The 24,714-nt window shown below is 34.8% G+C and overlaps 1 protein-coding gene across 1 annotated transcript in view; it reads left to right on the top strand.

The window, feature by feature from the left end:
- The window catches only part of ANOS1 (anosmin 1), a gene marked incomplete at both ends in the record, with an annotated part of 131,797 nt that overhangs the window by 90,313 nt on the left and 16,770 nt on the right, over positions 1-24,714 (top strand). The window contains 3 exons of the mRNA XM_084288640.1: positions 9,981-10,183; positions 12,890-13,037; positions 16,866-17,015. Of these exons, the coding sequence (XP_084144766.1) occupies positions 9,981-10,183; positions 12,890-13,037; positions 16,866-17,015 (501 nt within the window). The remainder of the gene's footprint in view (positions 1-9,980; positions 10,184-12,889; positions 13,038-16,865; positions 17,016-24,714) is intronic.

Here is a 24,714-nt window from a genome sequence, read left to right as displayed (position 1 = left end):
ATGTTACCAACCATCAGCTTTAGAAATGGTGTGAGATTTGTTTGAAGTCAACACAGGAATTAAATGTTAAAGACATCATTATTGTTTTATCAGTAAGGAGTCTCAATGAATAAATCCATTTTAAAACATTTTACACACTGTTGGTATCAGCCAACGTGACTCTGACCTTGAAACATGAAGGAAATGGGGTTTCAACATGTTATTCCAAGATATTTGTCTTAATTTCATTTATAGTTATAAGTACATTCCTGCCATATGCTTAGCAGCGTACAGGAATAGTTTGTTGCCTATATCTTAATTGCAGCATCATTGTTTTAATGGAACTACACGCTATTTTAGTATAACTTTCCCCTTGCTAGCACTAATCATAAGGGCTTAGGGATAAAAAGAGTATAATAGTGTTTAGTAGTGTGTATCTGTTCATTAGGAAGTCATAATAGACAGTCCACTAAGTGTTGTAGGATTTTTTGTTACTGTTGTTGGTTCTGCAAGGGATGTGGGATAACTTTGAAAATGTACCAGTAAATGGCACTGGGGGGATGGGAGCTGGAAACAGATCTCCTGTCCCGTAAATTTTTTTCTGATGCACTTTTCACTGACACAAAGGAAGAGTTTACCCAGATGACTTTCAGACACAGTAGCACAGGCCAGAAACCATCCCCAGGAGACAATCTGGATATGGTTACTCTCTCTTAAAGACAGTTAATAATGTGGAAATAGCCAGACCATACTAGTTTACTGATGCTAAACAATGAGATGTAGCACTCTTCACTGTATTACTAATTGCAGTAAAGTTTCCAATAGACAGACTTGTCTTTGTTTTGGTAGTGACAGAATCTTTACACTCTTATAACAAATACTTTGAGGAATGCATTTCCTCTTTCTGAAGATAAAATTAACTTACAATATAGGCAGTCACCATTTGTGGGTTTCCATGTTAGCTTTTAACTTGTTGTTTGGCCATAATCAATCCTAGAAAAAATATTATTGTAGATACAGTTATATAGGCATGCAAGTGCTTTCAGTGATATGGATGGTTTATTTATTTTTTGAATAAGTCTACATTAGGATAAATAATTTTGGTACTATAACCCCATTTGTGGTAGGAACATTGGTTGGCATAGTCATACCATTACTTTTGTGACCACAAACCTTTATGAATATAAAAGTATTATTTAAAGAATTTGTTACACTTAAGTAGCATGCCATTTCAATGACATCAAAAATACAGTTCCTTCAAGCTATGTTGAGCTTACTGCAAAGATTCAGCAGCAGCGGAGGCATTCTCTGCTTTTTTTTTTTTTTTCTTTTCATGAGCTGCAGTTCAGCAGATACAGCCCTGCATTGCTGAATCTGGCACCAATTTTCTTTTAAACTCAGATCATTGCCAGAGTTGTTTTTCTGAGTTTCTAAAGATTTTCTAACTATTCTGCTTGGAACCACTGTGCCTGTAGTTACATAGAAGTATATCATGATAATACTGAGGTTTTGGCTTGAGCGTGACATTTTGAAGCAGGATGTGTATTAAATTTCCCCCTAGATTTGTCCCCTGCTGCACTTGCTCACCACAGGAGCATGTTGTTCAAAACACCTACATTAGTAAAGAATATAAGAACATCCATGCTAAGGCATACTAAATGTCTCTTTAGCCCAGTAAAAAAAAAAAAGAGACTAAATGTCTCTTTAGCCTAGACTCTAGCAAAAGTGGGTTTCTGGAGAAGTGTGAGAGCATGATAAGCACAAAGATACTTCTTCAGAATAATCTCCCAAGTGGCAGTGATTTGTTTTTCAGGAGTTTGTGGTTTTAAAATTATTACATGTTAGATACCAGAGTCCTCTTTTTTCTGTGGTCTCTGCAGCTACTCCTGAAGCACTTGCTCACCTGTAGTACTGTTTATGGCTGTCTGCTGGGCAGAGAGCACTCTAAGCACTTTTAGGACTTTGTGACAAGGACAGCAGAAGACTGTAGTATTTCTCCATGCTCTAACCTAATAAACCAAAGCAAAGGGGATCTTGATAAGGGCATAAAGTATTGTAACCAGCACTGTTCAAAAAGCTACTGTAACTCACAATAACAATTTTCAAATCTAAACTCCAGCCCTGAACTGTGAATTGCCAAGCAAACAGCAAGAATTTGATTTAACTATCAGCTTTGTAGCCAGAGTCATCCTATTTCATCAGTTAATTTGACTATTTTAGGGGCTTTGATATTGTCAGTGGCTGTTACAAAGGTACCATATTCGCCAAATGAAATGTGGAAGCATTAAGCGACTCAAATGCAGATGCTGCTGGGTGGTGACTGTCAGGAATAACACTGGGTTGCTTCAATCAGTATCTCTTAGCATCGATGTCCCTGAGCAGGCACTTAGCAGTAAGTTATAGTGTCATATAGACTTTTAATTACTACTTTGGAACTCAGTGGGAAGTGGCAGCCCCTTCCTGGCAGAGAGGCAAGAAACTGCTGATCAGATGTGCCTGGTTTTTTGCATGCCAGCATCTACTGTCTCCTGCTGTGCTCCTACAGGCACATTTAACCTCTAAATTGGAAAAAGGAAGGAGGACTTTGGCACATCACCTTTGGAAGGTTGCTGGCTCTCTGTGGTACGTTTGTGTAAAGTGTGGACAGAAACTCACATCAGTTCATGTACCATTTCAATTCATCACGTCGTGCCAAGAGCAAGAGAAGATTATTATCTTTGTCAGACTTACAAGAAGTTTTCCTCAGAAAGAAATCCTTTGATGAGGAAACGTGATAGCAATTCATAAGACATTTTCTCACATGAGATGCTGAACTTTTACCAGTTGCTCCTAGGTTACAATGAATAGCAAATTGTACTTTTTTAAAGGAGGACAAATGTGATATAATATTTCTGTTACTAAATATTTAGTAGAGGTAGTTACTAAACTGTTAAAAAGAATGTTCAAAAACATTGATGCTGCAATTACTTGGAGAGACTTCTTGTCTGGTTACTGCTATGCTGTTTATGCTATTCTGTGTCTTTTGCAAGTGCAAAAATATTGTTTCTAAGTAGATACAGGAAAGTAAAGTTTTATTTTATTCAAAATAACTTTACATCTCCTGAAGTATGTAATTTCCACTGACTTTTCTACCACTAAAAAGATCCTTATTATCCAAATTACTTTAATTACCCAGTCATGAAAAAGACAAAAACAGGAAGATAAAAGAGCATTTCATCAAGCATTTCAACTACAACAGCTCTACACCATTCTTAATCTACTTGTGTTTTGATTTTTTTTTTCTTTTAACTGCTGTAGCTGTAGATATTCTTCTACAGTAAATAGTTGAGGTGAAGGTTTTTAGCTGTTTTACACTGCCTCATGTGTTCATTTCTTGAATGTAAATATGTAAATAATAAATATGTAAATAATAAATAATCAAAGTGACACCACTGATATATATAATTTATAAAATGTTCAGAGCATAAGCAGAGAGAATTTTTTATGCCATTTATTTCCTATTATTAAAGGAAATAAAGCATTTATACATGCCTGTCTGGCATGGCCCTCACATGGAACAAAGTGATGCTTCATTTTTCTAAAATTTGATACCAAATTTACAAGAGACACAGATTAAATTATGCATATCTCTTTGGAGCAGTGTGACTAGAAGGTGGAGTGAATGCTGCTCCTTGGAGAGTGGGTCCTTTCCTAAAAGTAGAACTCTGTACATGGATTTTCTGATTGATACTGTCAACTAAAATTGATCTAAACTTTCTGATCTTTTTTGACTGTGACTTCTACTTCACTTTTTTTTTTTTTTTTTTAATCGTGTTTGCTTTTCATCTTCCACTAAGTGGCAAAAATTTGCAATAACAGCAAAAAGCTAACAGAATGACGGGCAGAATATTTTGATTCCCAAAGGTACAAATATCCTTATTTTCATACTTTGACTGGTCCTCTCCAAGCTGTTTCATTTGCTATAGGGGGAGGAGAGTACTGATCCTACAATCATTAAATAAGTCTTTTTGGAAAAACAAACAAACAAAAAAAAACTGTCTATGCTTTTCTTCCATTAAGTGGGCAGTGGATGGCCTAATCCAAATTGCCAGAAGTTACTTGGCTCTAGTAATACAACTTACAATTTTTAGGCTACTTTTTTTAGCTTTTTATATTTCATGGTGAGAATGAACTTTCAGTAACAGGGACTGCAGTTAACTAGAGGGATCGGCATTAAACATTTCTGTATAATTTATTATCTTTCTGGGCTGTAGTTAGGTACTGTGCCATTTTCACAGGCAAAAAGGGACTGTATGATCAACACAATGAACCCAAACCATATGATCCTTCTACCTCTACTAAAGTTATCTTCAACATAAAGGCAGCTGCTGGCATGCACAGGATAAATTGTCTAGCAAAAGGAAGTAGACAACATTGTTTTCACAGCACATAAGTACTGTGCTGGATGAGATTTCATGCATGCATTACTGAGTGTTAGTAAAACCAGAACAGACACCCACTCCTGCCAATAAAATTCCTTCTGTTGCTCCTTTGGGACCAATGATTTTTTTATACTGTTGCACAGCTGCTTTATGTGTGCCATTTCCATTGGGCAAAGCCAGTCTTCCTGCTTATGCCTTGGAACTGCTTAAAAGTTGGAAACTTGTCTGTAGAGCAGCTTCAGCAGATTTCTATAGTTGGTAGGCGTAATGTTTAAAAGTTAGCAATGTGTGATCCATTTTAAGTCAGGAAAAAAAGACAAATCTATGTAAGAAAGGATTTTAAATGGAGCCAAACTTGCTGTCACTTTTACAATTCAGATTGGGAATTCCAGGTTCCAATGTCGTTATTTCCTCTCCAACATATATTTCAAATCATTTATTTATTTATTTATTTTCATTACAGTTGCTCTATTTAAAGTCAAAGTGAAGGCATTTGCAGCAACGAATGATGTGATTCTTGTAAGCATAGCTTACCCATGCTGTTGTGTTTAAGGTTGCAAAGCACTTCCACATCCTATTGATCGAAAGAATTTTGTAAGAGATAAACTGTCTATCACTAAGTTTAATAAATGTATAGAGAAAGATGTGCATTTTGAAATGGTGATGATGTGATGCTATTATTATTATTATTATTATTATTATTATTATTATTATTATTATTATTATTATTATTATTATTATTAGACATGAGGAATCCTCCCTCCAGGGGCCTGAAACAGAGTTTTCCTTGTGATGGCTGAGTAGCCAGCAAGACAAGAATTTAAGTCCTTTGGGTATACTCAAGCCAGACACAATGCAGACAAATTCAGTACTTACTCCATTTGCTGGAACAGCAGTCTCAGCCTTGACCTAATGAAGCTATCGTTTCTAGCAGTGAGAAGTGATTTACTTCTCAAGCTGCTGAGACCAGAATTTTTCAGATTAGAGGACAACTGTCTGTGCCAAATTCTAGTATATATAATGTATTTTCTTTTTTATTTGAGCTGTAGCATAAACAACAAAGGAAAAGCTGCAACTATCATCACTCTTTCTGCAAACCAAAGAATTTGATTTAACACTCAGATAAATTCATGTATATAAAATTTCAGAACTTTAAATTTAAAAAACTGGCAGTAGTTTCCATTCCAGTAGTTTAATGTTCATGTATCTGAATTATACATTTGGGCAGTCAGTCAAAGGGATCACAGATATATGAACGCTAACAGCAGAGTGGCTGTTAAGCTTTATTGTCAGAAGAATTCCAGTTTAGCTTCACAGTCAGGTTAACAAACATTTTATGTATATAAGCTTTATAGTTCAGTATTAGGTATTCAGTTATTAGACTTTAAAATATTTCAGCACACAAGTTGTGTATGGCTTTTTAGTGTTTGCATAGACATACAGAAGCATAACAAAACACCTTGTAGAAGCTTGACTTTTCCATTCAATAATACAATTGTGAAGGCTTAAAAAAACAGAAAAAAATACAATTATCTGGTAACTGGTAGGCATGCATTATGAAGGAGTATGTTGTTAAGGCTACTTAACATTTTATTTTATTTATTTTTTCTTTTGGGGGAGGACTTTGGGGGAGGCTTGGGGTGTTTTTGATTTTTTATCTGTTCCTTTTTGAGTCTGGGGCTTGGGTTTGTTGTTGTTGTTTTTTCCTTCCATTAATAACAGAGATCACAATATCTAGCCTAGTTGCTATTCCTTCTCACTGGTGAAACTCAGTCCTTTCTAATGAAAGAAAAGATGAATATTCCTGTTTTTTTGGCTTAAAAGAAAAAAAAAAAAGTTCTGTCGGTTATAATAGTGATGAGTGGTTCAGAGAGACAGAAATATAAGAATAAATTATATAGTGGTATGGAAATACTTAATGTGGAAAGGATCTTCAGCTGGTAGTGGCTTTAGCCACTCACTTAGTGGCTTCATATTTCAGGTACTCAAAATCCAAGAAATATTTTAATGTTGGGTCCCCACAATCAGACAGTTATTTGTTAGTCTTTGTGTTTTTCTTTTCCTTCTTTCTTTCAGATGATTTAATGCCAAGTATAATGACTGCCAGTGTTCAAGAGGCATTTGAATAATGTTAATATACTTTAATTTTTGGTTAGAGCTGAAGTGCTTTCGTAGGTTCCTTCCAACAGAATTATTCCATTCCATTCCAAAGTGTTTTGTTGTTGTTTTTGTCGTTTGGTCAATTTACTTGCTTCTAGATTATTATTTTCTACATCTTAGTCTATGAGTTTTAAAAAAGCCCTTCTTGGGAATGTGACAATTTGAAATATCTCGCCTTTTCATGTCTGTCAGCTGCAGAAATCCTTCCTTTCTGTCTTCCACATCTACAGCCTCTTCCTTCCTACAATCTCTTCCTCCTCGTCAAAGGCCCTTTTCAATGACATTTGCTAGGCTCACAAAAGACATCTTGAAAAAAGTGGGCACTCAGGAAATTGTTTCTACTATTTTAGTATTATTTCACATGTATATTCAACTTAAGAGGAGGATGTTTTTTCTTTACTTAACCAATAGTTACCTGATGATTTTTAATACAACATATTAAACATATTAAAGTACAACTCTCCCTCAGCAAAGGCAAACCAGTACTCATATATTTTTTTTTGTTTTTGTTTTTAATACAAATCTGCATTTTGTCTGCAGACTGGACTGTTTCTAGTGAACAGAGCATGCAGAAATGCTACTGATAATGTGATGTTTTCAATAAACTGGAATTATAGTAAGTACAGGGTGAAATCCTGGTATTGTAGAATTCAAAAGAAACTATCTATTGCTTTCAATATGTGCACAGTTCTTCTCCTTACTATTTTTGTTTCTGCTTATGTTACTGAGAAAAACAGGGATGTTTGAAGTTACTTAAAAGAAAAATCCTGTGATGCTGAGACACTTAAAAGCTCAGTTCTGATCAGTCACCTACTTTATATAAGGAAAATTGCACATTATCTTGCATTCTTGTGGGGACAGAAACACTTGACAAAGAATTTTGGAAGAAAACAAACAAACAAAAAAATCAGTCATTTTCTTTAGATCTCTGAAAAGCTGATGAACAGAACTTGAAAATATTCTGAATCGTGCAATACACTTTGTCCAGAAGAGCTATTTCATTTAGCTTTTAGAATTTTTAGGGCTCTCAGAATCTTTTGCAGTTGCAAATGAAGACAAAGATGTTGTACAGTTATAATTGTTTAGGCTTATATCTGACCATTCATGAAGATGTAATCTCTGAAACACTTAAATTGTATCCCATATGTTATGTATACATAATACATGATGCATAGTACTTCTGGGAGATAACCTGAATAATTCACCTGCAGTAATATGATCATATTACTGCACTTCAGGTTATAAATGTTGCACTTCAGGTTATAAATGTTTTATTCTCATAATACATTATCATAATACGTAAAAAAAAAAAAAAACAAAAAAAAAACACCACCTAACATTTTAATTCAGCGAAGATGAATGCTTAATTTTTGATTTTGGTTTTCTGATTAATGATTCTGTTTATTGCATGTAAATTTAATTTTGCATCTACTTATTTTAGTAAGCTATAGAAGTAGATGAGGAATTATATTAGACAACAATACAAACCTAAAACAAATTATAGAAGTTAATCTCTTACATTTATCCCCTCCAAAATACTCAGCTTTGTATATGTTTAAGATAGAGATGGTATATGTTTAAGATAGAGATTGCCTTCAGAGGTAAGGCAATAAATGTATGAAAAGTGTTTCTGCAAAGACAAAAAATGAAGGAATCTGGCTTGCAATTTCATTAAAAAAAATAAAGAAAGAGAAGAAATAAGGAATTTTCATTATTAGGAAAATAAAGATGAATTTCCAGAAGGTTTAAACTCAATGCTTTGTAATGTTTATGTCCAAAAGACAGGTTGAATTGCACGTGTGAGGCAACACAGACATCCATTACTATTTTAACTAAAATGGCATGTATGAGGAAACAGGAGCATCCATTGTTGTTTAACCAAGACTCCTGTTAAATAACAGGAATAAGTCATTATTTCACATCTGCTGATCTTTAAAAAGGAAATGCTGTCTTTATTAATTCTAAATGTGTCAGTTTGTATGACCTAAATGATGGAATTTTTCAATGAGACCATTTATCATAGGGATTATCAGATGAATTTAGTATGTCTGGAAAGCTCATTTAACAGATCATTAACCATTATAAAAAAGATTCAGGTGAACTGTGCCATAAATGAATGCCTGGTGTCTCCTCTGCACACCTTCAGTTTTATTTCTGGCAGTAAGTGGTGGCTTATTTGGCTGAAAATTTATGTGAAAATGGTTTTCTCAATCACATTGTTTTTTCTTGTCTTCAACTTCATCTCATGCCTTAATTGTTACAAATTTCCTTTTTTTTTTTTTCTGCCTGATATACCTTTTTTTTTTTTTTTTTTTTTGAGCCACAGTGTTTACTTTAACTTATTTATTTACCCATCTCTTTATTTATTTTTGCATTTTTATTATATTTTGCCACTGATGTTTGTCTACCACAGGCATTGAGAAAAATAAAGTTTTCAAAGTCTTATATTTTTTCACTAAATTGCTGGTGAAATAAATATATTGCCATATTCACTCTTAATAGTGTTCTCTTATAATGATTCTAAGATTACTTAGATTGAGAATCATGATTAAAAAGTAAGAGACAAGAAGCAAGTTTGACTTTCAGAGGCTCATCTGCGAAGTTTCTGTTTATTCGCTTGACTCAGAGACAGAATATTAGAACCCTAAGGAGGATCTAAAGTTCAGTATTGTAAGAGGTTTAGTCGTGGAACCTTTGACTGTCAGGTATCCTTCTTGACTCTAGGGCTGACAAAGAGAATTGAAGGAATATCTCAGGTAATATTGACCAGAAATTAGTTCAGAATAGGGAAATAAATAACAGGGATAGCTAATTGCTTTTTGTCATTATAAAAATATAACTATGGCCTTCTATGTCAGCATAATATTTCATTACATCTTAATTACATTTATTTTAAAGTCATATTTATGTCCCATGCTAGTGGATATCAGTACAAGAACTTTTAAGAAAGACTCAACTTGTAGAAATATTCTCATTTGAGAATTCTTTGAGAACACACACACAAAAAAAATAAAAATAAAATCAGCATTTGCACCATGTGATTCCAGGATAACTACACAAGGCTACTCACAGACTAGGAGCTTTTTACAGTCATTGTGTTTAAAGTAGTGAATACCAGAAGTAAACCTTATAGTTTAGAACATTATGGTTTGTGATATTTGTGAGCATAGCAACAATATAACAACAAACCTAGATGTGTAGTCCCAAAGCTGGTAAGCAAGCACATAATTGTAGTTTTAGTAAGGTTTGGATTTCTTTAACTTACAAAAAGCCATCTCACTTATGGGAATTTTTTGACTGAATTTTCATAAGTGTAACAAGAATGTTTAACACAGCTTGTGTATAGCTAGTAGATACATAAGATGAATATGATCTTTACCTTACTGAAGATGATTTTTTGATTATTTTTTTTTATTGCAGATCCGTCTGCTCCACCAGCTCCATCTAATATCAGAATTGCCAATATCAGTGCAAACAATGATGGAAGTGTAAATGTAATGATTACTTGGGATCTTCCAGAAGAACCCGATATCCCAGTGCACCACTACAAAGTCTTCTGGAGCTGGACGTATAGCAAATATGTGATCCCAGCTAAAAAAAAGAGAAGGAAGATTACTGATGGGGTAAGAAGGAAAACAGCAAATGAGACGGAAATATGGGTGTGTGTTAATTTTGGAATGTTCAAACATTTCTGGCATAAAATAAATAGATTAGAAGAATCAAAATATGATAAATTGTAATGATTTCAACAGAAGAGAAAATTGCCTTAATTTTTAAGATCACCAATCCCATAGACAATTTTGATTTCTCAGTCTCTATGCTTCACTGAACTCAAGGTGAGAAGTAGACTTCTACCTTAAAATACAGACGAAGTATTACAAGATTTTGTGGGAGAGAGAAACAGAAAGTAAAGTGCTGTTTGTTCTCTATAGTGAGGCTTATTTTACTGTTCTTCTGAAAGATACAGTGTTGTTTTATTTCAAAAGTGTAGCATCATCTGTTGCATTATTTCAATATGCAAATAAAACTTGGGACACTATCATATAGAGTAAATATTAAATAATTATTATAGGTCCAAACAAAACAAATCAAAATGACGTTTAAGTACTCTGCTGTACCAGAGATCTGACATATTTCCATAGCAGTAAATTCCTGTGATTTTTTTTGATGCACATCAAATATTGCTTTACTAGAAAACTATCTTCTGTCATATCCTTAAGCATGTTGTATAGTATCTTAAAGTAGGTAATAGGAATACAAATGTATCACAAATAACAGACTGGACTTAATTATCTGAACTAACTTTTATTAATGCATTGTGAGCATTTGTTTCCATGTCTGTGTTCACCCTGTGTTTTGGCTATTGTTGCCTGTTTACACTGTTATGAATGACAGCTGTAGGGTTATAGTTCCCTCTCTGTCCCTCAGGCACCAAATCCTGAGAAAAATGAGAGCAATTAAGACATTATTCTGAGTTCATTTACAGCGGACTGGATATAGCCAGATCCACTGACGTGAGCATGGTGAACCCACCTCTTTTCATGGGAATGGACAGGGATCAGGGTCTGGAGACTGTAGCCATCATCACGAGCTTTACATTGGGAAGGAGGGAAAAGGAAATTTAACCATAATAGGAAATAATATGGAGTTTTAATATTTTTATTTTTATTTTTATTTTTATTTTTTTTAGACCTCTGTGGTACTTTTAAGAAATCACTTTAGCAAGGAGTAGATTTGGATTCTGCTAGGTAGAACATTTTGTGTTTCTCAGGAAAGCTGCCATTGGCTAGAGACCTTCAAATTGTTAAATTTGTTAATTATTAATTAAATATTATTAAATGTTAAAAATGTTAAATAAGACCTTCAAAATGTTAAAACATCCAATAAACAATATTAAATAATTATGACAAAGTTCTGGCCTTGAACAGAAGGAAAGCCAGAAGATCTAAGACAAATCTAAGAGAAAAGACAGGCTCTTAGAATACCTTTCATACTACTCCTGGCCCAGTGTACTTCTTCTGCAGCATCACATGAAAGTGTACACTAATGAGATTCAGACTACCCCCACAGGATACTTCTGAAGCTATTGCTGGCCAATGGTCCTTTGAACATTACAGAAACTCTTCAGTCTAAAAACTGAAACTGTAAATAATGTGAAACACGGTGGAAAAATCTCTTTTTTTGAAGAACGTTGAAGATTTTTTTCTCAATTTTTATATTCAGGTATGGTCTAGTTCAAATGTAGCCTAGTCAAAACCATTTTATAAAGATTTCTAGGTGATTCTAGGTAGACATTCAAATATTTTTTGCTTCAGTATTTAGAAATCAATGCCATTAATCAAGAGTTATAGTCAATAATAAATAACACAAAACAAGTGAACATAATTGAAACAAAATGCTTTTGACAATTCCTGAACTGTGGCAGTGCATAGTTGTCCTCTTCACTCTGGATTGACTGTGAAACTTTAGAGGCACAAAGAATTCTAATGAAAACATGGAGTAATGTATTCTGTCTGTGACATGGGCTAGAATTTAGTATTTTTATAAATACTAAAAATGTATTTAAGAATGCAAGAATACTGTGAAGCCTTGTGAATACTGTGAAGTTCTTTACAATATTATGGGACTTAATTTATAGGTTATTAACCAGAGAATGATAAACCTGCTCATGTAGGATTTATTAATCCTACTCATGTACACTTCCATGACAATAGAAACTTCATTTTTTTCTTTTCCATTTATCACTCTGTAGATGAAAAGAATCCTTGTTAATAAGGAGGTTTTTTTAGATGCCTGTTTCTTTATATTTTTATTTTTGTAGAAAATGTTTTATAGAAAATATTGACAAATGTACTGAATCTTGCATTCTATCTGTCTTCGGACTAGCTCTCTCTAGACCAAGTTGTCAATGATTTTCTATTGTAGAAATCATGGAGAAAAGAGCTTAAATGTCTTTGGCTAAAATAATTTAGACACAAGAAAAAAAAAGTTATACATATATATACTTACATATATGTATAAACACCTTTAATTTTGACTTAAAGAGTACGTGTCTGCATTTGCCAAGGAATTGACAAAATTTTGTAAACACCAGGAAAGTAAGTTAGTCCTTTATTAGTTCTTTTATAATGACACACAAAAATAGAGTTTAGTAAAATGTTATTTTAAAGAAAGAAAATTTTGTTCTGCTGAAATTTATATACATGTATGAGTTTTCTTTTCTAATTTCAAAAGAGTAGCGAGCCCAAGATAACAGTCCTGCTTTTAATAAGAGCTTGTGTTTCAGTAATACTATAACTGCTCTGTATATTTATTCTCCCCTGTTATAGCCCCAGAATTATGTGGTCCTGGAGGGACTCCAGCCCAACAGCAACTACAATGTAGAACTACAGGCAGTAACACGCTGGGGTCAGATACGCCTTAAAAGTGCTAAGGTTTCTCTCCATTTTAGCACAACGCAGGACACCAGGAATAATAGTGAGTATTCAGACACCTGAGTACTTTCTCTCTTCTTTATTTGGATTTTGAATGATTTGTGTAATGGTTTCTCAAGTGAAAGGAAATAATTTTCTTAAAGCTGGCTGTTTGATAGCAAAGTGATCTTGTCTTGATCAAGTTGAGTAACCTTTTGATGTTAAATTTCTTATCTAAAAACTGATCATAGTTTTCACCTAATACTTTGTCTTAGCTCCTGCTCACCTGAAGTAAACAACTACAATGAAAATGGAAGCATGTGCATCACTGTGATGTTAATATTTTTAAAATACATTATAGTTATAAATACTAACTATATTCCTTAGTCGCTGGAATAAATCCATTTCTGTGTCTTTATCTTAACTAGGCAGTTGCAGCTTGCAATCCTTTTCAAAATCCTGATTGTTTTGACTAGCCCATGAAATCAGATTCTTGGACCACTCCAATACATATCTGCTATGAATTGATATAAAACACTGACTCTTCTATTAGGGAATCTAAATTGTTCATGCCTGATAAAAAATGAATTCTCAAGAAATTATTAAACACATAGGACCAAAATTGAAATTAAAATCTCAAGATTTTAATTTTAATTAAATTAATTTTTTTTTAATTAAAATCTTGAGATTTTAATTTCAACAGGATATTTATTTTTAATTTCAACAGGATATTTTATTTTTAATTTCAACAGGATATTTATTTTTAAGATCTTCTTTAAAACCTCATGCACTGAGGCAGCGCTGTGCTGTGCTGGGCTTTGTTCTAGTAACTGGGAAAGAATCCCGGGTGCCATTATTATGCATACATAGCCAAAAAAGACATTGAGCAAGCTGTTGAAACTCTTTCTCTCATTTTACTATAAAATATAATTTAAAATCATATCTGAATCTAACAGTAAACTGAGTCTTAGTTAAATGTTTTCATAATCGCAATACAATACTGAGTCCCAACTGCCAATGTATATACAATATACAATGCAGCAAAATTCTGATTAAAAGGTGTTAGAGATATCATTTTAAACATCCTTTCCTGATTGTTTCATTTTCTATCCATTTACATTTTTATTTTAAAGTACAATCAAAATTTAAACTTTATTTGGCACCATTTTCGTAATGTTGCTGTTACCCTAAGTACTCTCACCCTAACTAATCAATCTGTATTTTTGCTGGACCCTTCTGCAAACATATTCTGTTTGGATATGTATGAAATATTTTAAAGTAGTTTTTAACTATAACAGACCTCCTCCTACTACAGCAGTTTCACATTTTAACGTACGAAGAAGATAAAACAGACCTAAAGATCTCCTTTTTCCCCCCTGCTAAGCTCATTTTCACTACCTATTTGGGCCAAATCAGTGCCTGTGAGAATTATACCAAACCAAATTTGTTTTACAGGAAAGTACTTCAAAAATCAATCATAAAATCATGGAATCACAGGATGGTTTGGATTGGCAGAGACCTTAAAGGTCATGTATTTCCAACCATCCTGCCATGGGCAGGGACATCTCCCACTAAATTAGGTTGCTCAAAGCCCCATCCAACCTGGCTTTAAGCACTTCCAGGAAAGGAACACCCACAGCTTCTCTGGGCAACCTGGGTCTCACCACTCTCAGAGTAAAGAATTTCTTCCTTATATCTAATCTAAATCTACCCTCTTCTACCTTAAAGCCATTACACCTTGTCCTATCACTACCCTCCCTGATAAAAAGTCCCTCTCCAGCTTTCTTGCACGCCCCCTTTAGGTATTGGAAAGTTACTATAAGATCTCCCTGGAGCCTTTGCTTCTGCAGGCTAAAGTGTAAAGTTTATATGTTTATAGACAAATATATGTCTATAAGTTGATAGATAAATCTGAACATCCTTCCTATTAAAGCCAAGAGTTCAACATTCTTTCGGTCAAAACCAGTTATATCACACTTTTTAGTGTGATTGAGCACTCTGCTGAGAAGTGTGTGTGGACCTTTTTGGACCTTTTCTAAGAATGGCTACATTACGGTTTATATCGAAAAACAAATAAAATCTACCTCTAGAGGTAATGCAAATATATCTGAATTCATCTTCTGAGTCTCACTAAAATTAATTAGAGCTACTTCTGCTTGAGGTATTTTCAAGAATACTCAGAAACAGATGGAGAAATCTGTAAAATAAATTGCCTGAAATATTATCTAGGACAGGACATTCATATTTCCTCATTACTTGGGGACTTCTGTGGCTTTTGGGAAGTAGCTCCAGAAGCACCGTTCCAATTTTGCTGAAGTTCCACTGTCAGTTACTCAACTCTCTGAGGAATTAAGGTCTTTTTTTAGGTGTCCATGTCATCAGAATAGAATCAGTCCATAACCCACTGAAGTAATTTAATCCTACAGACCTCTGTGAGCTTTGCCCCTGGCCCTCTGGTGTTATCCCCACACATATACATGTATGTTGTCTCACATATATGTTTCACTTCTGGGAAATGCTGCAAAATTTTCTCTCTTGATCAGTATATGCAGTGCATGTGTATATATATATATTTATGCACACACATATATATTGAAGTGCAGTAGAGAGAGAACAGCAAAGTATAAATTTAATAAAATTAAAATTCTTTAAATTGATATATACCTAATAGATTCAAGTTTGTATTTTACTCTATCACTTTGTGATTTTCTTTCAGATAACATAAACGCTATGGTTACCTTGAGAAAGAACTTGCATACATTTGGTAGGTTTGCACTGATTTAAAAGAAGCAAAGAAAATGTAAAAATATATCAGATCAAAAAAAGGATTGAAAAAATGTATTTTTTCCAGAAAACAATTAGGGTTTTAGCTGAAGCTATATATTGGGCAAAATATTCAAGTTTACATACTATTCACAATTATTGTTGAAACTTGAGTCTTTCCCTTTTTCTCTCAAGTATGTAGTTAATAATTCACAACTTCCTAATCATCAGAATCTCTGCTTTTTATTGAACTGTAGTATAGAATTAAATACAGTTTTTTGTTTTGTTTTGTTTTTTGTTAATCTGATGCAAATACTGTCCTCAATCAGAATTGATACATCTGAAAGTGTATAATTAAATGTAGTTTGAATCAGCACTACCAACTCTTAAATTGAAAATATCTAGGAATACTCAATTATTCTAAATACTGACAATCCTGCTATATGTTCACAAACTGTTGCTAGGTGAAATACTTGATGAAGGACTTCGTGTTACCATTGCTTGTTGGAAGCTAGGCACATACACAGAGGGAATAGCTCAAAGTTCATTCTGCTCTTACGATGTTTTCCTAAGCATTCACTGTTCACTGTTGGAGACAGGAAAGTGGGCAAGAAAGATCTTTAATCTGACCATAGTGTTCTCATATAGCATACCAAAGGACTGTATTTACTTTGATGTAATAACCACATGTAGCCTCTGTGGGTTACACTCAATCCCATCCTCAGGTTTTGTGTATATTCAAATACTGTGCAAATATAAAGACCATGAATGATTATACAGAAGTACAGCTAGATACCATGCTTGTTTAAAAAGTCACAGTGTTAACATTTTTTGTTCCTGGGGCTATAAATTCGCTTCCTTTACTTATGATTCCTTTAAAAAGTTAGAGAGCATTTTCATATTAAAATATCTTTACCTTTTTTTCTCTCTAAAATATCTTTACGGAATTTCAAACAAATTATATATTTTTCAACCATTATGAACTTTGCTCTTCAAAGTTATAATAATTTTGTTTAGGTAAGATATTGAAATAAGATTTTTTTTTCTCTGAATTTGAACGTTGTTAATATGGTCATTAGATGTCACTGTATTAAAATAAATCATTTCTTAATTTTTTTATGTACTGCAGATGAGCAGACATCTGCTGGGAAACCCCAGAAAGGACTGGTAGATCCTTACCCAACATTTCAAAGAAGGAAAACAACTCGTTTTCTTAAAATTGGAGCTCCTTTCTATCAGGACAATCAACTTCAGGTTAAAGTTTATTGGAAGAGAACAGGTTTGTCCAATTTTTGTTTCACTATTTTTCTAAGGAAGAAGTCTCATAAAGTGTCTCAGAGTTGTAGAACATTGGTATAATATACAATCATTCAAAGTCAAATCCAACACCCATCCTCCATAGGTTATGCAGCATCACACTGATTGGAGAAAGGCCATTCAGTTACTCCATATTACAGTAAGAGTATGTCACACTGGGTGGTGTGGATTATGAGAGGTATCATTTGCTTCTTAAAAACTGCCTACCTGTTTAAATGTCTACTTCTCTTGCATTCTGGCAAATCATATATTTATTCCTCCATTAAATCTGCAAGCTTCGGCTCAGACCAACTACATACACATTTTAAGGTGGTTTTTTTTGTTTGTTTTGTTTTGTTTTGTTTTGTTTAGCTTTCCCCATTAAAACTTCATTTTAGTGTAACTTTATGGAAAGGTAAGATAATTTTAAGCTTAAATAAAAATAGAGGCATTTTTAATAATTAATGGTAAGTTTACATAATAATATTATTTTGGTTATCAAAAGTGAGTTTATATATTTTGAGCTTTGGATTGGTCACCTTAAAATTTAACCTTTTGTAAGTGAGTTGTCAACTAGTTGTTGAGCTGCTTCTGTAGTCAGAAAAACATGACTTCTGAGGTAACTCATCCCACACAACTGCTAAATCATGCTCTAGAATTGCCTGTGTTCCTTTCTCAGTACAGAGGGTGCCTTAAATGACCAGTTCAGACCAGACAACTTGTTTGTAGAAGGCCTGGAAATGCCTCACTTCTCTACTTCTCTCTGGGAACTTAGGTTCAATTCTGAGCCGTTTGAACTAAAAAAAAAAAAGACAAGACAAGATTCAAAGATGGGGATATTATGTCTCCCACAGTCCCACAGATGGGAGGGTCAACTCACAGTTGAAAGATATTCATCCTTGTGAAGTAACTCATCCATTTGTGGCTCTTCTCCCTCTAGCCTGTTTCCAGAAGGAAGGTGGTACATCGTATGACCAAAGTGCCACCACCTCTAGTGAAACTCACCTTACATGTATAGTAGTTTTCATGACCAGTTAAGAAATATTTTATTGTTTTAAAATAAATGGTTTTGAAACCAGCAGAATCTCCACTACTGGTGATCATCAAAGACAGATACAACACGCATCTTTTAGAAATGACATGGATTTGCTTGCTGTCACTTTTACTTGCATTCAAGAGATGGGCTAGTCATAGCTGCTGACTGTATAGATTTTTGTATGAACCTGTGTACCTTCAATTATATCAGGGGGACATCGAGACATCCATTTTTGTCATGTGGTGGAAGTAAGCTGTCACGTGGTTTTGAGTGTTTAGGTTTATGCCTCAGCCATACAGTAGAAGATATCTTCATTTTTCTTATGTAATGAGCTGTGATAGCAAAGGTATGGAAGAGGGACAGAATATGGAAGTTTGTTGCTTTTTTTTTTTTTTTAACAAAAATATATTTGTTCTGAGTGACAGCATATGCAGTAACTCATCAGGAGCCTTTGTCTCATGTGGAACTGAAATATAGCCAGTTACCTCCTCCTGAGAAACTAGCAGCTTCTATGAGCTCTTACAGGAGTTTGGAGATTAGGTAGTGCATGGATGAGGTACCTATTGCAAATTTACTAATGACAATGTACTGCAGGAGCAAGATTTTTTTCACTGTGCTTGCGAACACAGCAGGAGGAACATATTAGCTGTGTCTTGTCATTATGAAAGACAGCAGTTACTGGAGCCAACTGAGTTTGGAACTGTACCACATTTTTTTCTCTTTTATGAACTGTACTGTTTCAAGTCATCTTTAAGGATTTGTAGGAGGTATAAGAATGCAGCAACTATAATAGGGAATACAGATAATTTACCTCAGCCTACTCTACAGCCTCATGTCTAGGTTATTTTCATTGCAGATAGGCAATAAAAGTTCAAATCCTTCCTGACAAGGAACTGACCTCTGTCTTCTACATGACTGGTGAAAGCAGGAGTCCCTACTGATTGCTTTACTGTTCTCATTATTTTGTAGTTTGCTACAAAAGAGATTGGGCACTAGAACAGGATCCCCAGGATAGTGGCCATGGCACAAAGCCTGACAGAGTTCAAGAGGCATTTGGACAATGCTCTTAGAAACATGCTTTAATTTTTAGGTGCTCCCGTGTGGAGTGAGGAGTTGGACTTGATGATCGTTTTGTGTCCCTTTTTTTTTTTTTTTCTTCCAAAAATGCAGCCATTGTGTAGTCTTGAATTAGGATGTATGACTTTTAAATAAACAGCAATTAATAAAATATCATGAAACCATGTGAAATGTGTAGATTGATAATGTTGAGTTCTCATAAGAAATAATTCAAGAAATACAAGACTGAAGCTTGAATATTTTTGACATTTGTAAGTTCAGTAAGATTTCAACTGTTTATAGCCACCTGCTTCGTCTAATTTGTTTTTCAAGGTTTTTAGTACTTTATGCAATAGACTTCGTGGTACTAACCAGAGATGGTTGCAGTGGTGAAGTTATAAATATGTTGTTTAGATTTTGGAGTTCTTTAAGATGAAGTTATTTAAACCAGTTTGATAGATTGATATAAAGTGTCTTTTAACTGCAACAAAAACTTAACGATTACTAAAACAGAAGGGTTTCACTTTGTAAGAGCAATGTCAACTAATTTTCTATAGTAATAACTGCTTATCGTTGTTAGACTTAAGAATATGTATTTTTATGGAATTCTGTCCAAAACCAAGATGGCTCTACAGAAGAGTTTTGTACTGCTTGTTAATATCAGAGTGCATCACAAATTACAGAAAAAAATCAGAAGGAAAGACCTATGTGGGTACCTTGCTGTCTCATACCACTTAGAAAATACAATACTAAGGTTGTTTTGTATTATTTCTTTATTTTCATTGTTCCATTTGCTAGCTTTGAAATTGTTTTGAATTTGAAGCATTTTGCTCTGTCTAAAAAAGGACAGAATATAATCATGGAATAATTTGGGTTGGAAGGGACCTCTGGAGGTCATCTGGTCCAACCATCTGCTCAAAGTAGAACTAACTTTGAAGTTAAATCAAGTTGTTCAGCCCTATTTGTGAGGCCCTATAACAGATGTTGTTATGGTTTTCTGAATGACAGGGAATTTGTCCTTTATGAATACCAGGCTGCAGAAGCCACCTAACAGTTTATTGCAGTGCTACTTCAGATCTCAAGAAGGCATGGCGATGTCTCTAGACATTCAAAGGTAGTTCTGCCATTACTACAAAGAAGATGTATTCCTTGGTGTCATTTGCAGATGTGCCTCTAGTAAGCCAGTGAGAGAACACAATGATGACATCAAGGCTGAAGCTCTTGTTTTTATGTCCCTCTGAATAGAATTAATCTGGCTGATATCATGAAATAGAGGGGATGTTGCAAACTATTACCAAAGTAGCTTTATTATGCAGTAAAGTGATTGCTTATCAGTACTCAGAACTGAATACAGTGGTTGAGTTGAAGTCTAAGTGGAAGATCCTATTTCCATATTTATATATCATAATGTGCCACAGTTTGGTAGCTGGAAAGACCTATCTAGGCCAGTTCTTCAAGTGTCATTTCTTAAGTCCCATTAGCTTCAGTAAGCATGAGGCATGAATGGAATGTAGGTTCTATACTTTACATTAAAAACAAGCAAGCAAGCAAACAAACAAACAAAAAACACAACTTGGAAATAATCAGCTTGAATGCTTCAGTATGATAGCAATAATATCTTTTCATCAGGAGGTATGCTAGTAAGAGTAACTGCACACTTCAAGCAGTACAAGGTGCTTAGCAAATGCACATAATTTTGCCAGACAGTCATCACAAAAGTGTATTGTAATTAAATGAATACAATGGCTTCTTTCTGAAAGAAGAAAATGTCTTTCACTTGTTGCCTCTGATTTAGGCCTGGGATTAGAGAAACACGGTACATTCCTTAAGCAGCATGAATTCTGCTTTTGTAAATGAAAAGAGGAACTTGCTTGTGGCCAGATTTTTTGGCCATCTTGACTGTGTGAAATTAGAAATTATGTGCTATTTATGTCAAGTAGTGGAACCAACTTAAACAGCTCATGTTTAACTCCTTGGTGCTGGATTCACAAAGTACCATCTGTTACCAAGAACCGATGCACTCTGAAACACCTACTTAAAAGAATTAGCTACTTAATTATTAAGATCCTCAGTATCTTCTGCATTAATCAAGGCTGAAAGTGCAAAAATAAAGATAATTTTATATTTACTCTGTTCCACAGCAGTTCTTTATATGGTTTAGTGGGGAATGCTAGCGTTAGGTCAGAGGTTGGACTCGATGATCTTGAGGTCTCTTCCAACCTAGAAATTCTGTGATTCTGTGTGATTTATGAAGTTACTTCTGCAATTCTCATCACTTGCTGCAGTAACTCCCATACATGGAAATATTAGAATGTAATTTAGTATGATTCTTTTCAACATATTACAATAATATTTTCTAACCCAGCACACTGTCTCTCCTACCATTTTATCAGTGTTTATTATTTGAGTATAAGGTAACTGTCTTTGTTCAAGTAAAGCTTTAGATTCCTTCACTTGTCTTTTAATGAAGTCTATGTGCATTTATGTCCCCCTGTTTAAATAAAACTTTTAAAGTACTTCTAGATATTTAAAATCAATATATATGCCCCTTGTTTTGCTTAAAAAGACAAATATTTAAAATGCATTAAGACTTGGCTTCAGGCTTCTTTCTTTGTTCTGGTAAATGCTAAAGCAGAAAAAAAAAAAAGAACACTTAAAACAGGGAGAGGCAAAGAATCCTCCATTGTCTGATAAATCAACCAAACGAGAATAATGAATTAAATTACAGAGAAGAATAAAATGCAAGGCAAGGCAAAGCAAATAGAAAGCTGCCACAAATGCTTTTAAAACCAGATCTTAGGAAAACAAAATTAACTTTCACTTAGTTCAGGGAGATAAATGAAGTGACTGTATGTGCTCTCTGCTTGCAATAAGGTATTTCATATGGCAGGTTTTAAAATAATTGAAAGCTTTCCCAACATTATCCTGTGGTCCTTTCTCACGCAACTAATACCATTGAAATTAATGAAACTCTTCAATGACAGTTGGAGTTTCTAGTTGTTATTTTAAATAATTCAATAGTAGTTTCTTGACACTAAGGAATTACTTTGGTACTAACCGTTGCTTTGCAAGATCAGTGTTTGAACAGCTGGCCATCTCCTAATCATAGATACTTAAGCAGTAAAATATTTGTACTTGAAGGTATCGCTGTAGTGCAGATGGTTCTTTCAAAAAGAAGATCTTACTGTTAATTATAGTGACATACACAGCAATGTATTTATCTTGTGTTTCCATGCAAATATATTGGCTCAGCAGAGGTTGATTGTGGGAGTATACATAATGTTCAATGGTATTTAGGGATTTAATTGGTAAAGTTGGCCCCAAGCACAGCAATCTTTGACTAGATCAACTGTTCAGAAATTCACCAGGAGACATCGCATAATTTTACTTTTCCACATGTGCTAAAGCTGATTCAGATACCTGTATCCTATGGGCTTCCCCAGCATTCCTTCTGGTGAAGCTGGACCATATGAGGTTCAACAAGTCCAAGTGCCAGATCCTGCAATTGGGGCACAACAACAAGCAACACTACAGGCTGGGAGATGAGTGGTTAGAAAGGAGTATTGGTTGATAGTCGCCTGAATATGAGCCAACAGTGTGCTCAGGTGGCCAAGAAGGCCAACAGCATCCTTGCATAAGAGGCAGTGTGGCCAGCAGGTCTAGGGAAGTGATTGTCCCCCCGTGCTCTGGTGAGGCCGCACCTCGAGTACTGTGTTCAGTTTTGGGCTCCTCACTACAAGAAGGACATGGAGGTGCTCGAGTGAGCCCAGAGAAGGGCAACAAAGCTGGTGAGGGGTCTGGAGAACAAGTCTTACAAGGAGCGGCTGAAGGAGCTGGGGTTGTTGCCTGGAGAAGAGGAAGCTCAGGGGCGACCTTATCGCACTCTACAGGTACCTTAAATGAGGCTGTAGTGAGGTGGGGGTTGGTCTGTTCTCCCACGTGCCTGGTGACAGGACGAGGAGGAATGGGCTGAAGTTGTGCCAGGGGAGGTTTACATTGGGTATTAGGAAGAACTTCTTTATGAAAGGGTTGTGAGGCATTGGAATGGGCTACCCAGGGAAGTGGTTGAGTCACCATCCCTGGAGGTCTTTAAAAGACGTTTAGATTAGAGCTTAGTGATATGGTTTAGGGGAGGACTTGTTAGTGTTAGGTCAGAATTTACGATCTTGGAGGTCTCTTCTAACCTAGATGATTCTGTGATTCTGTAATGCTATCAGCTATAACTGTAGTGGGAAGTTGTTCCAGAGTTAAAAGAATAGCCTGTCAGAAGTATTCTTCTGTGTTTCGTACTCCTTCTTAACTTTGCCTCACATAGGCCTAATCTAATTCCAGGAATAAACTTTTTGTTATCTCACTGCTGATTTTTAAAATCTCTTTCTTTTTGCCTCCTAGAAGAGAGTGAAAGCAGGAGCATCTGACCATCTCCACTTACATTTACATTATACTTTATGAACTGACTACAGGGCTTGAACTATATGGTTTGCATTTGGTTTATGTCTAAATGTGAAGAGCCAACAGTACTTAAAATGTTGCTGGTAGGAGTCACAAAAAATCAACAAATAATACAATTAGTGAAGCAGATAAATGTGCAACTTCTCAAATAGTATGCAACTTTAAGATCACATTTACAATAGCAGCAGTCTCAGGGGCATCTCCACTGGAAATGAGACAATGTTGGGGAGGTTTTTTAATATCACAGTTTACTGCCTTTCTTCATGTTTCCACAGACACAACAGAAACCTCAAATGACTGCCTTTTACTTGCTTCCAAACCTCCATACCTTTCAGGGTAGGTGGTTAAAGGTCTCGATATGAGAGATTTAGAGGCAAGTTTCTCCAATGATTAGTCACAGGAATGTAATTGGAAATTTTTCAAAGCCTGCCAGGAAATCAAATAAGAGAAGCCAAATCAGAACTACCTACTGTGGTACCAGAGCAAAAGCAGCACAGAAGGCTTATTTTGCTTAGCAGATTGCCACTGATATCTGCTGAAGACAGACTATGGCTGTACTGGACTACTTACACCAAAAATATTCACTAAACTAGTTCTAACACGTTGTCTGGTTAATTCACACATTGTGTCATTTTAAAATGTACATAGTGTGTGCTGTTCACAAGCCCTCACTCCAGAACGCTTATAAGTAATTGTGAAAATGTATTCATTTTGATTTAGGAGGTTGAAAGTCCTGTTTTTATTCTTAACCTTAATAACTGAAAAATATATTTTCAAAAGCAGTATCCCCAAACTGTATTACTAGGTCATTTCCAGTAAAAGCTTTGCCTTACATCCTTACACAGTCATTTCCAGTTAAAGCTTTGACTTACATCCTTACACAATCATACGTGAAGCAATCCTACCATTCCTACTGTGAATTAAAAGATCCTGAGGTACTGCAGGTTATCAGGATACCTTTCATCAACTGTGGTGTAATAACCATCTGTAAGTGCTCTCAGCATACCTGAGTTCCTGGTGTGGCATGCCATGATGCACACCATGAATGGCCAGTTTAAGAACTTGTTGGAGCATTTTGCATGCATTGTACATGTACATGTACTGTCAATTTTTTTCCGTCCATGAGGTATGAGAGAGA

The sequence above is a fragment of the Netta rufina genome (genome assembly GCF_964035555.1).
Source record: "Netta rufina genome assembly, chromosome: 1".
NCBI lineage: Eukaryota > Metazoa > Chordata > Aves > Anseriformes > Anatidae > Netta > Netta rufina.
The sequence above is the reverse complement of the archived record's forward strand: the minus strand, read 5'-3'. Positions and strand labels throughout refer to the sequence as shown.